General features: G+C 35.9%; 1 protein-coding gene across 1 annotated transcript in view; it reads right to left on the bottom strand.

The window, feature by feature from the left end:
• LOC107092091 (beta-1,3-glucosyltransferase-like) overlaps positions 1–15,916 on the bottom strand; it is a 136,277-nt gene that overhangs the window by 94,648 nt on the left and 25,713 nt on the right. Inside the window, exon 5 of the mRNA XM_015386379.1 lies at positions 11,593–11,633. Coding sequence (XP_015241865.1) covers positions 11,593–11,633 — 41 coding nt within the window. The remainder of the gene's footprint in view (positions 1–11,592; positions 11,634–15,916) is intronic.

Here is a 15,916-nt window from a genome sequence, read left to right as displayed (position 1 = left end):
AGCCATATACTGTACCACAGCCCTAGTTTGAATGTTCTTGCAGGTTAATATTTTTCGATGCAAAAACGACTTAGAGAGCTGGTCAATCACTAATGCAGCAATTCTTATTAAAATCATCTGCCTTTGCTATAGTTTCTATCCCTCTTTTCCGTGCCTGGAGACTGACTAACTTAAGCTGACAACAGCACACTAACAGCATCCTATTTATATTTTTACTGAAGGGCTATTTCTCTGCTTTATCAGAAACTGGAGTGTCTTTTATCAGTCCTAGTTGATGATCTCAGGGTGTTTCCACACCTGAGGTGATCAGTCAGTCAAGCAAATCCACTTAAAATTACGTGTTAAATAATGCTTTATCAGATAAAAATTTGTGCCATCGTATAAACTAATTATGTTGTCTAAGGTGGCCCTTCTTTCGGGTTTGTGACGTGATGGCTCTCCAGAAGAGGATGCTGCTAGAAGTGAGAGAAATGATGTTAGAGTATCTGAGAAGAGCAGCATGAAATGATCCACACGTTAGGTATAGGTATCAAAGGCAGTTGAAAGCCATCCAACTGGACATGTTGCTGATTTTTAATTGATATGCAGAATTTGTCTATCAAGTATGTACAAAAAAACTTTGCACTGATTATAAATTGTTACGGTAAACAATTTGTAAAAGCTTTATTTTATTTTTACAACAGACATTTAATTTTATTTTTTTATGTAAAATCTTATCTAAGTTTTTGTCTTTTTTTGTTTGTTCACATAAATCATCTCCTTTTGTGAGTTGATTGTGTCATAACAACCTTACCAGCAGGGTTAAATGCATATAGGTAGGACTGGGTTCCGAAATCTAAGCTTTTATAGGTGCCAACAGGGTGATTCTAGGCAATTTGTTGCCCTGGGCAAATTGCTCACCTGCCTCTCACACCATAATTATATAAATGATGCTATTTCTGTGTCACAAAATCAATCTGCATGTTTAAGGTAAGGATTTTCATATGGCAAAGGCATGGGCAGCTACCCATGTCGCCCATATCAGAAACCTCCACTGGGTACCGACCAATTCCATGGGTACTACTGAGTACCTATTGATGTCAAATCAAATAAGACTCTGTTTTGATACTTGAACGCATCATTTTGACGTAGAGAGAGAGAAGGAGTGAGCAATTTTCGTTGCCAGACATGAAGAGAACACTGCATGCTTAAGAGCACGATGACATAAGTAGTCAATGATAAGAAGTTGCTGTTAGAGTAGACAAAGTAATCATGGCTTTTCAAAGATGCAGATTTAACAATATTTGTGTTGCAAAATGCAAGTCCAGTGGCTGGAATACTTCAAATCTGAGGAAGCATCTGGTTAAGGACAAGAATTTATTCAAGGCTGGAAAGTGCATATTTTCCACAGTCTAAATTGTACAACTCCATTAATTGGAACCATTAGCTCATTTGCATCTGTAAGTCAACTGCAGCCAGCAACATGAGGAAATAAGTATTTGAAACAGTTGGTGATGGGATGATAATTCAGGTGAGGCAACCACATCTACATCTTCATCTGCTGTAGGGAATTAAGCACAGTGTTGAAGCATAGTGCCAAAAATAGGTACCACGATGTACTGACAGAAAATCTCAGGTATGGGGGCTCATATGCACAAGAATACTAGACACTGTTCTTATGCATAAAATGGGTCCAAATGTGAACTGTTCATATGCACAAGAACAGAATTTCCTGTTTTCCTCCCTGAATCTTTTCTATACTATCTTAAAGTTGGGGATCATTGGGAAGGAGGTGAAAATGTCCATCAGTAATGGGAAAATAGGTGAGGTAACCTTAAGACAGTAGGTTAAAGGGTAACACAAAGAAGCAATAGCAAATATCATGCATCTGCAAATGCATGATGCCAACATGCATAGCACAAAGTAAATTAATGTGTTATATCATGTTGTCAAGAGCTAAACATATTAACAGTTTTTAAATCACTGCAGTCTTAAGGTTTCTACTTCTATAAGGAGTTTTAATACAGATATGTGGACTCAATCAATTAACTTCTCTTCTGAACTATGTTTACTGCAGCTGACTTTAAGCAATTTCTGATACGTCAAAATAGCACATTCCCTTTGGAACTTAATTTCCTTAAAACCATCGCCTGAGGTAATAAGATGTGATAGAAATTCAGAAAGGTTGTTCTGGCTCAGACTGACAGCCGTTTAGGTTTAATGAATGTCTGGCAGGAAGCAAAACATAATGAAAATAAGAGAATGCACACTTAGATGTGATTATGTAAATGGTGAGTGTTTTTGCTTCAGGATGATTAATACTGGTCATTAAGTACCTAGAAACTTTTGCATCCTCAAAAGAGATAACCTCCTTTGAAGTACAAAGGTGTGCAGGGATGAAGGAAAATCTGTTTCACAAAAAGCAAAGACCAGTTATTCAAGAAAGACACTAGTTGCTGTAATTTAAAACCAAACATTAAATTAAAGCAGTTGTTGCCATAGCTAGTGCAGCATGCTTGCTTAAGTGTTTCCTAAATATGAAAAAGAAGAAGAAAGTCAGAACAAAGCCTCCCATCTATGCCTTGAAATCCCCATAAAGATATCCTCATATACCTTGCAAAAACTCAAAAGCATAAAAGTGGTGAGCACTACCAAGGCCTTTTTATTGGCTTAGCATGACTGTCAGCAGGAGGTTTGAAAGCAATTTCCTACACTGTTATCCTCCTGAATCCACAATCTCACTATTCCCTCAGGCACAAAAGATCAAGGCACTTGTGCTTACATGAGCAAAAATGTGGTATACTTCTTGTTTAGACCCTTTACCAAGCCCAAAAGGGACAGATTTTCACAGTACCTGTGCAGAGCTTTACCAAATTCTCCAAGTCACTCAGACTTCCGTTACTCTGAATAGGGCTTCAGGCCATTTCCAAAAAGAGGAAAGGGGCTATTTTTGATGTACAAGCTGCTGTTATGTTCATAGCAGTAAATCTATGCTGAGATTTACACATCACAGCCTTTTTACCAGGTAAACCACTGATCAAAGAGGTGTTTGTCATGACAACCTTTACTAGTAGAAACACAAAACACCCACTCCCTATTCCCCACAATGGACCCACACTATACAATATTTACTATACCTTTAGTAGTCCTTTAAACCACGATTTTGGTTTGGTTTAATAATGGAGAAAACGTAATCTAAAAAAAAAAATTTGGTTTAAGACCAACACAGGGTGTAAAATAAATCTACAAAATTATTCATCTACAGATGAGTTTTGCTTTTAAGACATTCTATGACATACAGAAAGTGGAGCCTTGACCTGCTTTTCTTGAACAATCTCTCTATATCAAGCAGCAATTTACTGTCTTATAAACTATTTTCCTCAGCTCATCTAACAGTTTTTTTTGTCAAATTTAGGTGTAAATAATAAGATAGCCATGTAAGAAACTTGATGGGGGGCCTGTTTAACCCTTTCTATGTGGGTTTGGCCACATTTTTAGAATCATTATTTTGTCAAACAATTTTCCTGCATAAAGGAATAGTTCTTTTTTTAATTAAAATGACTTAAGTCTTAACATTTGGATCATTAAGTGACCTACTGTACATCATTACAAATCAGCCACCATACCCAACAGCTGGCCTAAGGTGCTTTTCATATACTGTACCTCAGTTCATCAATTCACTCAATTTCTTTTGTTGCCAGAAAACTTAATTTAGTCTCATCTCACCAAAACACACGGTCCCCGGTAAAATACAATTTATCAAAAAGGGGAAAAAATGCTCTTTTTTTCTGGCATGCCTTCTAAACAACTAGTTGGCATGTATTTTAGACAGAGCCTGATGGTTATTATGAAAACTTGAGATTGAAAAATGCGACCATTTGCTGCAGTTATTACTGCTCTTGATGTAGAAATGAGCTTATTGAGGGTAGTAGCTGTTTTCTGGTATTTCTTTCCTTTTTGTGGAAATCAACTTACATCTATTTACATGAAAAATAACTATGAGTATCAGCACAGTAGTCTTATTGGCATAGCTATAATCCAAGGTTACAAGACCTCTAAGAATAACAGGTTTATTTTATGACATTTAATACAAATAAATGTAAAGGGATAGAAAAGTACAAATATTGTAATATAGATTCTAATGAATCAAAGTAAAATAATGTTACATTAAGACGTTTTTGCCATAAACAGCACCATTAAGTGATGTTACGCTTTTGTGAGATATACTGTAACTATCAAAAGCATATGGTTTAGTTTCGTTTTTTGAAATAGGTAGTTTCAAGAAGTCAAACAACATAGCAGAGTCTCTTGAGAATTCATTAATCTCATCAACATATTGCTGCCTCTCAAGGTGAACAGCACAGCCTTAAAAAGACTCTTAACATATTACCAACGTCCTGTGGAATGAGCCATAATTAATGGCCTTAACTGTAAACATGTTGGTGTTTGGAATAAGGCATTAATTAGGTTTGCTTTAGAGGACACTAATTTACAAACATCTGTTACAACATTTTGTATGTGCATTGCCTAGTTGAAATTTCAATGACAACCCCTCCCCAATGACCTCACCAACCAGCCGTCCATCGTGACTCAAGAGTCTCATTGACCTTAAAAGTTATATTTCTTTCTCCTTTGTTATTTTTGTCCTTTAGTGGCGGTTAATAAAATCGTAAAGGAAAAGTGACAAGTTGGTTTACACTTAGCTTTTGGGGCTGGAAAGATTAAGTATGCACATCATAGAAAATAATAGACCTCATGCAAAACATTTCATATTCTTGTTGAAAATTTCTCTTTTTTTTTTTCCTACCATGGGCTTTTAGGCAGATGCCACATCAGATACAACAAACACTGTTAAAGTCGTAGGGAATTCATACTTGAATGTCAAATCATTCTGGCTTCAACATGTATATAAAAGTACTCTTTACCAGACTATGTTATCCCAAAATTGAGAAAATTTCTATTTAAAAAAAAAATTGTGTCTAAAAATCTGTGGTTTTTTTACCGGTATTTTATGCAGGCCAGTTAGTTAAACGTCAGCTTGTACATCTAAATTCGGCCAATCATATGTCAACGATCCTCTGTCAATCGAAATTTTTTTGGTCTTGATTCATATGTTGCAGCTAATATACGCACTGGTAGAAATAGGAATCTTACATTACTATTGAGTTCCGTCCCAGTTTTCATGCGGATGGACGTCTGTGTCTTCGGCAGGCGTGGAGCTAACAGAACTGGCAGCGTTGCGAGGCAAGGGCTCAAACATGTACGGCTGTAAGCCTTCTACACCAAAGCAAGCTTCTGCCACCCTGGCGTCCTCTTCCACAACAACTTCATCCCCTCTATCCTCCTCTAAATATGTATGACGCAGGAGACTCATCCACGACCTCCGACACAAAACTCTCCTCCTCTTGCATGTTTCCCCTGTCCATAGCGTTCCTTGACAGTGTCATTTCTAAGTGCTACTTGGTCCCAATGTAATTTCCCATTGGGAACCAACTAGCACTAAGTTGCTAACTGGTTAGCAAGATGCTTCCGAGACACTGGCCACAAATCACAAATCTTCCTCCAAAACAATCCCGCCCCCTTGATAAACAACCAATTACATTCACTTTATTCACTCGTGTAAAATCGGGCACCACTCGGGAGAATTTGGTAATGCAACGGTTGGAACAGCCGCTTCCCTACGACTTTAACTTCAGATGTGATGCAGTCCACCTGTAGGTAAGTAAGCTTACATTCCCAATATAAGTGGTAGGGCCATGATTTCCCACGCAGTCAGAAGGTGTTGATTCATACAAATGGCATTGAAGACAAAGAAGAATAACTCCAGTTGTTTGGAAATGGAGGTTCTGATTGAGAGCTGAGCAGCAGAATTAAACAATCCTCCAAGGAACACAAGGAACTAAATTAGATTTAAGAAGAAATGCTGCAGGTGTAGTGAATGTGACCGGCATAATTCACCTAGAAGTTTTTTATTTTAACAACATGACAAAACAATGTTCAAATATTGAAAGTAAATTGTGTATGTTAACAGAGACAAAATAAAACAAAATCTCAGTGATGACTAAAACATGTATATAGCACAACTTTAGCACACATGGCAGCGGGTTCAGACAGATGTAGAGCTGCGTACAGTATCTAGGTAGAAGCACAGTGACGTCTCCTTCTGTGTTTAATTCAGAACATCGTTGGCTCTGCTCTAATCTACCCTCATTTAAATCGCCTTATTAGGTCTTTTTAAATAATCTATTGTTAAAGTTCAGCAAATGCTGATTCATTCTTTAACACTGAGGTGCAAAACATGAACTTTTCCGGTCCATCCACTAATAAAAACCAAAGGTACTCCTTGGGCACTTCAGACAACATTTTAAAGGCACTGCTTCTTATGCTACATGATAAGTGCACAATTTTTTAGCTAAAGCTGGATTTTACACAGGTTTGAAAACATCCAAATAGTATTGCATCTAAATACATAAGTTGAAGCCTTAGTTTAATGAAAACATTAACATCTGACTTTATGCGCCCCACTACAGCCTCCATGTCAGTATGAAGTGTAGTTTGACACAATATAATAATTTTATTTTTCTTCTAAAATAATGTTTATTTTACAAAGAGCTAAGACTTATTCAGAGCTGAAATGCTAATATGGTCACCAAAAGTAGCACATATAATACTCATCTGCATTCCTTAATGCAACCTAACAGGGCGTTTCCGCACGTTATGTTTGTTGTCATGGGGAATTAAAGTGTAGTTTTACAAAATCACAGCTTACGGCCCAATCCCAAACAGGCCCCTAAGCACCTTAAGCATTAACCCTCAGTTTGCGCATTCCTGCGGAGGGTCAGCCACATTAAGGGCTATCCTAAACCAGGGTGGGTGAATGGACCGTTCAGCCCTTAAATAGTGAGTCTGCATCAGTTGCAGGCTCACTGGAATTCGGCCACAAGTGTAACAGTGTAAATTCCAATGGTTTCCTGCATTAGTTGATGAAAAAAAACATAATTAATTCAAAATGGAAGGTCCTCTTTGAAATTGTTTTATTTGACCGTAAACATTTGTTTTAAGAAAGGCACAAATGCGCGATGTTATGTTAACCTGCGCCAGAGAGCTACAGCCACGCACATGGGGCGTCACTCTGTTGCCATAGCAACGACTGCTTACCTTTTCCATTGGTGGAAAGAAGCTATCTCATTCTCGTTTATAAACACCCACCTTCAATCAAGGTGCCTTCCACAGTTGGGAGACTGACTTCATTGGGAGTGACATTTTATAGTTAAGGCTTAGTGCTTAGGGCCCGGTTTGGGATTGGGCCTACCATGGAGTAAACTGCTCACCTTCTTGCTCCTCTTTTGCTCCAATTTTTAACTCCATGCTTATGTTAGCAGCAGCTGTGCGCTTATGTTTGCAGGGAGGGGCAATGCAGAGAGAGCTCTCTGTTAGGGGAGGGGCAGGAGCAGAATCAGAATGCGGCAGAAGTTTCTTTTTGATGTTTGCAGAAAATTTTGTCACATTTAGGCTGATGTTGATTAATAATTGTAATTGAACGTTGTTGATCTCACATTGGAAAAATTTACCTCTACATTTAACCCATCCCCTTGGCGAGCAGTGGGCTACCATTGTGCAGTGCCCAGGGAGCAATCGGGAGTTAGGAGTCAGAGACTAAAATTGGCCCGATAAAACTGCTCGCCGTTTAATCGGTTGGGTTCTTTAGTAACAAAACATTAAGTCATGTAGTGAAAATCTTGGTTTGGATAACAACTGACGGATATGTAAGACTCCCATTTCAAGTCTGGACACTCAAATTTGTTCATACAAATGCTTCCTGCATGAGGCAAAATGTTCCTTATAGGGAAACATGCGCTATATGTGCAGGAAGTGAACATAAGAGTTGGCCTACCACTGTTCCAAACAAGCTCAATACTTATTTGAATCCCGGATATTGAGGTGTTAGCCCCATAGACTTGGAACCCATCATCATCACCTCAGTACAAAGATATAAAACTCAACTAACATCCAACATTTCACCCAATCTAAACCATCCCAAGTCACCAAAAACAACAGCTTGTGAATAAATAGAGATAAATAGACATATATATTTATAAAATAAAGGTGCAACAATTAGCTATTGCATGGGGAAATAAAATGTTATCCCATTTCTGATAAGGCATGAGCCTCTCGATCTTTATCCTGAGGGAGACACATTGAACAAAGTTTGCTGAGAGTGGTTTAGTTTCCAATAATGGTTCTGGCTACCTGCACCTGCTGCCTCACAGTACATCTGGAATGCCTGTGATATTAATTACCTATGATATTACTTTTACCAACCTACCTAATTTTGTAGAGTTCTTAATTAAGGCACTTACCAAGCAAACTCAAAGTGGATTTATTAAAAGAACTAAAATTAAGAATCATTAATTTTCTATTTACAATAAAAACCTCAAAATTTTAGAAAAAGTGCTGTATTTTATTAAAGGTTGGTTTGGAATCCTATTATTCATAACTATTCTAAGGTTTATTATTTGAAGATATTCATTTGGTTTTTGATGAGGGTGAAAACACCTCTCAAAATTATCTACCATGCTTTCTGCTTTTTCAGTGCTCAGATTTAGATTGGTTTCATCAGATAATTTTATAAAGTCCTTCACCATAGGCTTGTCTTTATCATCATACAGAAAATAATAAACTCTCAGCTGAAAGTTTAAGGACAGGCCTGTTCTCATGGTAACTCCTACGGATAACAGTGAACAGGATTTACAATGTACAGCAAACATCCTTGGGAAGATCAAATGGCTGAGAGATGAAATATTGTGCCATTTGCTCTCAGCCTTTACAGAATATGTCTCTAAAAATAATTAAAATTAAAGATATTACATTTATATTAATTTGAAATAATTCAACTGCTGCTGCGGTAAATTACTTTGATTTATATTACCAAAAATGGATGAGAAGTCCACAATGAAAAGTCATCTGAGACAGACCAAAAGCTGGTCAGTGATAAACAGATAACTTTTTTCTGTAATCTAATGTCCCTCTTATGTTGCACCTTTATCTTTTTAAAGATTTCTCTTTAAATTCCTGCCAGAAATTTGCCCTTTAATGAAAGTAATCTGAAATCTAACTCTTTTGTGACACTTTTAAATTAACTTGAAATCAATATTTTATGAATCTATGTTAAGAAATTGTCAAAGTATCGATGTTCATGTTATCTTCAGGTCAATGTGTATTTTTTAATACCCGAGTCCTGAGACTTTAGTACATGGAATATTTATGAACAATCTGATTAACAAAGGAAATAGGACCTTGCTCAGGTTATAAACAAACTTGAGGACATTTGGAATTCCTTTAAGGACTGAGTTGGAAGATCAGCAGTGGAACCACTTTGGACTTCATTTTGCATATACACAACATGTTGGTCTTAACCATGTTGCTCAATATGGTCACCAGATTAATGTTCGAAAGCTGTTTTTTGTTTTGTTTTTATCCTGACATGTTGTAGTACCATTAATCAGGCACTTGGTCAAGGTACAGTACTATAGCAATGCCCATTGTAATAGGAAATCGATGCATTTGAAAGCAGTCACGTTACACCAGCATTGTTTAAACAAGGACGGCACGCTGATATCGTAATACTTTATGTTTTTGGCCTTGAGCCCCGCACTGCAAATCCTCCAATAAATATTTCTGCCAACTCCTGGGTGGATATAAGATGGTCACAAATAATTCGGACAGGGGCTCTATAATAGTTGTTTGCTTTTTTAATATTATTCAGCCTGATTTTTGTTGGTGTTTAAAAACAGTAGTGCATATAGGGTCATATTGGAGGTACTTCAGATTAATACTTTCTACCTTCTTAATTCGAGAGTATTTAGTCTTCCACTTTTCATGGTAAAATGAGCTTTGTCAAATAATCTGTTTTTAGCATTTTTTATAAAAAAAAAAGTCCTAAGCTTTATTTGTACTGTATGTGGGGAAAAACAGACCACTGATCATTCATTAGCACTGCTGTACTAACACAAAGACTAGAAAATTAAATGTTTTGAAGATCATTCTGTGGTATTTATACTTACTGTATGGCTATTGTGAAATTTAAATAAAGTTGTGTCTCTTATCAGCTGTGCTGACACTACAAACCAGATGTTCATCTGACAGCTTCAAGCAAAAAGCCTTGTATTAATATATTGTTACACCAATTTGGCGAAACGCTACCTTGGTTAACTTAGCAGCAAGACAGCTGAAGGAAGAGGACTCTTTTCCCCGACAGTATTGAGGAGAAATCATCTTTAAAAAGCAATTGTAAACTATTTATATTTACCATTTGGTGATCTATAAAAATTAAAATACTTTGTCTTCTGCTTGGTTTGCAGCACTTCCCTTTAAATGCTGGGTTTGATTGACAAAAGATTGAAAAAAGAAGACATTTTAAACAGTATTGTCACCATATATGTATTTTGTCCCGTTTTAATTAATTATGTTTATAATATATAAACACTAAATTAGTATTATAAAAAGAGTAACTCATCCATCTTAGTTATATAGAAACTATTTCATCAAGTAGAAGAAAAAGTACAACAATTAAACAAATGCACCCAACCATCAATAAGGCACAGAACATGGTCTGCACCACATTGTAATCTTTTACAAGCTCATCTTGTTGCATTGCTAAACCCAATCATTTGTAAATAAGCAGATACTAGTCATAATCAGAGAAAACATTCAACTAATCTTGCTTTCTCTAATTTCTTATGCAAAAGTTATATTAACAGAATAATACAATGGACAAAGGAAAGGAAAACAAGGATTGTCTAATAATTTTTCAGAGAATACTTGCATGGGGTAAAGTGTGTATCCCTTTCGCAGAAGCTTTATTCCTGTAAAGCTCAAATCACTGGTTGATTCCCAACCCTTTGACTTTTTCCGCATGCTGCCTCTTTCTCTCAATCCTGATTTCTTTCAGTCTAATTTTAAAAAACAAAAAAAACTAGTGCTAGTGCCAAAAAAGCAGCAGATGAAGAAAAACAAAGAAAAAAGTTTCTCTGCTTTACCATTTTAAAGATAATTGCCTTCAATAGATTTTCTTTAACCTACACATTTTATTACTGAAATCAGAAACAGTGAAACTGTGTCATTTTTTTTCTCTGACATTAGTAGCTAGTAGCTTGGCTTAAAGCATATTAGATTAAACAATGAGGATATTTATCAAGTACAGAGGACACTTGAGTTTTTACTTGAAGACATTATTTGCAACAAAAAAACTGCAAAGCAAACAGGCTGCAAAATCTGCCTCCCCAGGAAGCGATTTAGTTGACATCAGTAAAACAACAAGGCCTTTCCTACTTCTATAATAGTAAGCATATCTGCAAAAATGCTCACTGTGAAGATTCTCCCACACCAATAAGAAGCAGAGCAACTGAACCTTTGAATTTTTCATCAAGCAACATCTGCAGAAAATGGAAAATATGACCAAAAAAAGCATCAGGGGAAAATGGGCTGGAAATCTGAAAATCCCTGATTAGTTTTCTGGTGTCACTTTTAAAAAGTAAGACAATTTTTTCACAAGGTTAAAAAAGAAGATGGATCCGAGTTTGCAGTTTTTTAAAATAGAAGCATTTTTCTTACCTGTGGTCGTTCAGCTGATCCAGTAGAAACACAGATGAAAACTGGAAGAAAAGAAAAGAAATGAGATGCTTTTAAATGAACACAGTACCAAAAGAGTGAAATCAAATCATAAATTGGGACATCAAGAAAAGTCACAGCTGGATTGCAGTGTGTGATGCATATCATTCATCCATCATAATTTGCAATTAGAGACCAGGGAGCATCTATCTAATTACACTGTTGCTGGTTAGGGAGAAAAAATATTTTTCTCTTCACATGTTTGTAGAGTTATACAAATCAATACATTAAACACATGCTGTAGCACCCCCGATAATAAAAAAAGAATATATATATTTAATTTAAAGAAAAGAACTGTTCTTTTTATTCTTTTGACCCAACAGAGCACTGAGTAAAAAATCCCCAGGGGTCCTGGTTCTAACCTGAACATAGCTGATTTCTTTTTAAAGGGAAAGGTTGGCTAGGAATTTTAATCTGGCAAAAAATCAAAACTGTAAAATGAACTAAAATGTATCCTATGATTGAACCTATTTTATGAGAACAATAAATTCTATTTGACTTTTATGAGCCAGTCTGCAGTAGTTTAGTCGAATATTTATTCAATTTACTTAAAAGGCAGCAATTAACTTAAATTGACTTCAAAGCACCAGTTGAAAAGAAATGAACAAACTTATTCATCCAATTAGTCTCTTTATAAAAGCACAAAAAAATCAAACACGCCAACACATTTCGGTAATAAGGAGTAGAGTTGCAGAACAAAAGCCTTTTCATCATTGATTGATCTCTCACAGAACATGTGGGAGACTATGTTCAGGTCAGAAGGAAGCAAACAGAAACTTTTTTTTTTTTTTTTTTTTACACAATTCAAAAAGTTTATTTTGGACCAGAACCTGTACTATATACCACAAAAATATGTATGTGATATATTTGTGGTATTGTCATTTTCATGGCATTTTACTTTTCAGCATCACGGTGAACAGCATACCTCCAAACAAACGAGCCAGAGTTCAAAACTAAAACTGTCAGGAAACCTGTGAGGTCATGTCATGTGGGCACAATTTTTGATGGGTGCATCTCAGCTGGTCAGAGGTGGACAAGACCTATCCTGACAGGCTGAAAGATTTAGATAACTTTTATTTTTTCCCGGTTGAATGGAGAGACACTGTAAGGTCATAGAAATACAAAAATAAGTCGCAGAAATACTACCAACACTGCCAAAGAAGACTGCATTCCATAAAATGGTTTAAGATGTGTTTTAACAAAGTAATACTTTAATGTTTTATGCAACAACAGTATTGCAGCATTTATTTTTAATTTATTTTCCGTCTAATAAATTACTGTAAACAGTTTGCTCATGATAAATCATCTTTTTGTTTTTTTTCTCAACGACAAACTGTGTTGATTATTATATTTCTTCACCTTAGAATGTTAATCTCGCCTACCAGCTGAATTTTCATGGTATATCTGTAAGTTTAGAAACACACAAGAATCCATCTTATACGGCTCCAGTTTAAAACGTTAGAATTCAACATAAAACAGGTCAGCCAATTACTTTGCTGTATTATGGTTTAAAGCGGGACATAAAGTTTTGATGAAAGCAAGGGCTGCCAAGCCCAGAGCCAAAGGAAAATAAACATGGCAGGGCCGGTAGGACGTACAGGTAGCTGCTTTTATCACATCCTTTTTTTCAGAATCCAGGATTTCATCTTTAAAAGAGTGTAACACCCGACTTAATTGTTGTTTTTCTACTGCTATTTCATTTGTTACTATTATTGGCAAAAACCACACTTTGGTCGGCGTCACTTTGCCCGATCAGTTCGAAGGTTCTACTGAATGCCTCTTCTTTCACAAAAACAGATTAGATGGGAGCAGTCAATGTGTTAAATTAGACCTGAGTACTACACATTATAAATATGGCTTAGGTCAATATAGGAAAGAAAGGAGCAAATGGCAAAATGAAGGTATGCTGTAATTGGACCAAGATGAATAAACCTTCTTTTACAAAGTGTGGATCTTGTAACTGGAACTGATGCCTGCTTTGAGCCCTATAAATTAAGATGCAGTGTGAAAAGGAAGGAACAATGAATAAATTGTTGACACATTTGGCAAAAAAAAGAGCACTTAGGTCTGTGCACTGAGCTTCATTAATTAATTAGATCTATGTTGGTCATAATTAGTGTCACCTCTGCAATGTTATGGTTTGGGCTTGTGTAGTACATGCATCATAAAAGGGTTGAAAAAGACTATTTAGCTTTAAAAAACACAAAAGGTCTAGATTTTCCAAAAATAAGACTGTAAGTAAACCATTTATTATTTAGGCTCTTAGAACAATTTGACTGCATGTGAATACATGTCAAAAGTAACCAGCTTTAAATAATGATATTTTTTCTGGGGGCGATTGAAAGGAAACAACTATAACCTTGTTTTTTCCTTTGTGGTCTAGTGTACTTGATTCCCACCTAAAGTCTGTTTCTAACTTAGAAGATAGCTTCTGGAAAGTCATTTATTTTTGAACACAGTCTTTCAGAAATGGTCAACAAATGGTTTTAAATTCATCTTAGAGCCCATCTTTCCTAAAAGCTATGTCATATAGATATCAACAGGCAAAAACACTTTATTTCATGTCTTTCTGATTCAAGGTCAAACAATAAAGGCAGATAAAGAGATAAGAGTGAAAAGCAAGAGATATTTACTCATCATCTATGTTTACATTCAACAAAAATTCACAACAAGCATGAAATGTACCTGTATTAAAAAATAATAATAAAAATACTGTAACAATTGGATTGCACCATTTACATGAAGAAAATTAATCACATTAAAATGGGACATCAGATTAAAAAATTATCATGTAAACAGGCCAATTATATTATTCATATATAGTGTCAGAATACTCTTGCAAAACATTTAACTTTAATACAGGGTGCACATGCTCACTCAGGTTAGCCTCCCTCATTCAGAATAAATGGATCCTAACAAGCTTTTACAAGCATGCTGATTGGTTTGTTAATCAGCATAACAATTTTAGAATCTCTATTCTCCAGTTAACGGTTAATCGATTATTGAATTACTGAATATTGAATCGATTAGTTGATTATTTCAATAAGTGATAAATCAGGAAGAATCTAATTAATTGTTTCAACCCTAGTTTATAGTCTTGATGGAGCTTAGAGCAATTTCCGAAGGTGGTTGTGGAAAAGTAACTGTCTGACCCAAAATAGAGGTAGTTCTTTTCCTGCCAAACAATGAGATACAACCACCAAATTGCAAAATATGCAAGTAAACTAGTTGATAATTTATTTGTTTGGCTCCAAACATTGCAACGTTTTAGTAAATTACAACTCAAGCGTAATATTGAAATGCTGTCAATGCATACATCTGTATACAATATTTCTCTTATTTATTTTATGCAGGCTATGCCAAGGTGCATTTATTTTGGTTGCTCCACTTTCTGACTCTGACCTTTTATCTTTGAAGGAGAAGCTGCAGGAGAGCTGGAGAAAAACAATGAGCAGCAACCTGAAATGTTTCCATTCCTTATATAAAAACACATAAATACATATAAAACCAGTTTTCCTTAATGTTATAATACCAACAGAAATTCATACTCCCCCTAATTGGCTTCATTTTGTCTTTCATGTTAACAGTTTCAAAATTACAGAATACTAAAAATGTTTCATACATGTAATGTCATACTTGGCCGTATGATCCATGCTTGCAGCTTGTTGGCTTTAAAAATAATAAAATCATATCTTAGATGTCCCCATGTGACCAGGGAGAAAAAGAGAAGTGGCACCGATTTCAATATCACGCAATATTGACAAGTCCTTAGAAGATCTAGTAGCTGCATTTTCTTTTCAATTCAGTTTATTTATATAGCGCCAATTCACAAACATGTCTTCTCAGGGCCTTTTACAGAGACAATTAAATCAGATCACACAGAAGCTTTCTATCTAAAGAAAAGCAGCTGATTACATTGAGTCACTGACTTTAAAGGACATGCTCCTCCTGGATGAGCATGTGGCGAGAGTAGATATTCGCTTGTATTTTGTTGTTAACTGTACAGAAATTCATCACACAGAGCATGCATACAGAAACAGTGAAGAGGAAAAACATCCCTTCAAACAGGAAAAAACCTCAGAACCAGGCTTAATGTGAGAGGCCTTTTGCCAAGGCCGATTTGGATAAAAAGTTATCCCAATGTCCTCCAGCAGCCTAAGCCTATATCAGGATGACTTTTGCGATAGCAAAGGATAACCAGAGCTCCTCTAACAATAAGTTGGGCATTGTGTAATAATTACATGGATTGACTGATGTGTGTGTGTGT

This window comes from Cyprinodon variegatus, unplaced genomic scaffold, assembly GCF_000732505.1.
Source record: "Cyprinodon variegatus isolate N-32 unplaced genomic scaffold, C_variegatus-1.0 Scaffold367, whole genome shotgun sequence".
Lineage (NCBI taxonomy): Eukaryota > Metazoa > Chordata > Actinopteri > Cyprinodontiformes > Cyprinodontidae > Cyprinodon > Cyprinodon variegatus.
The sequence above is the reverse complement of the archived record's forward strand: the minus strand, read 5'-3'. Positions and strand labels throughout refer to the sequence as shown.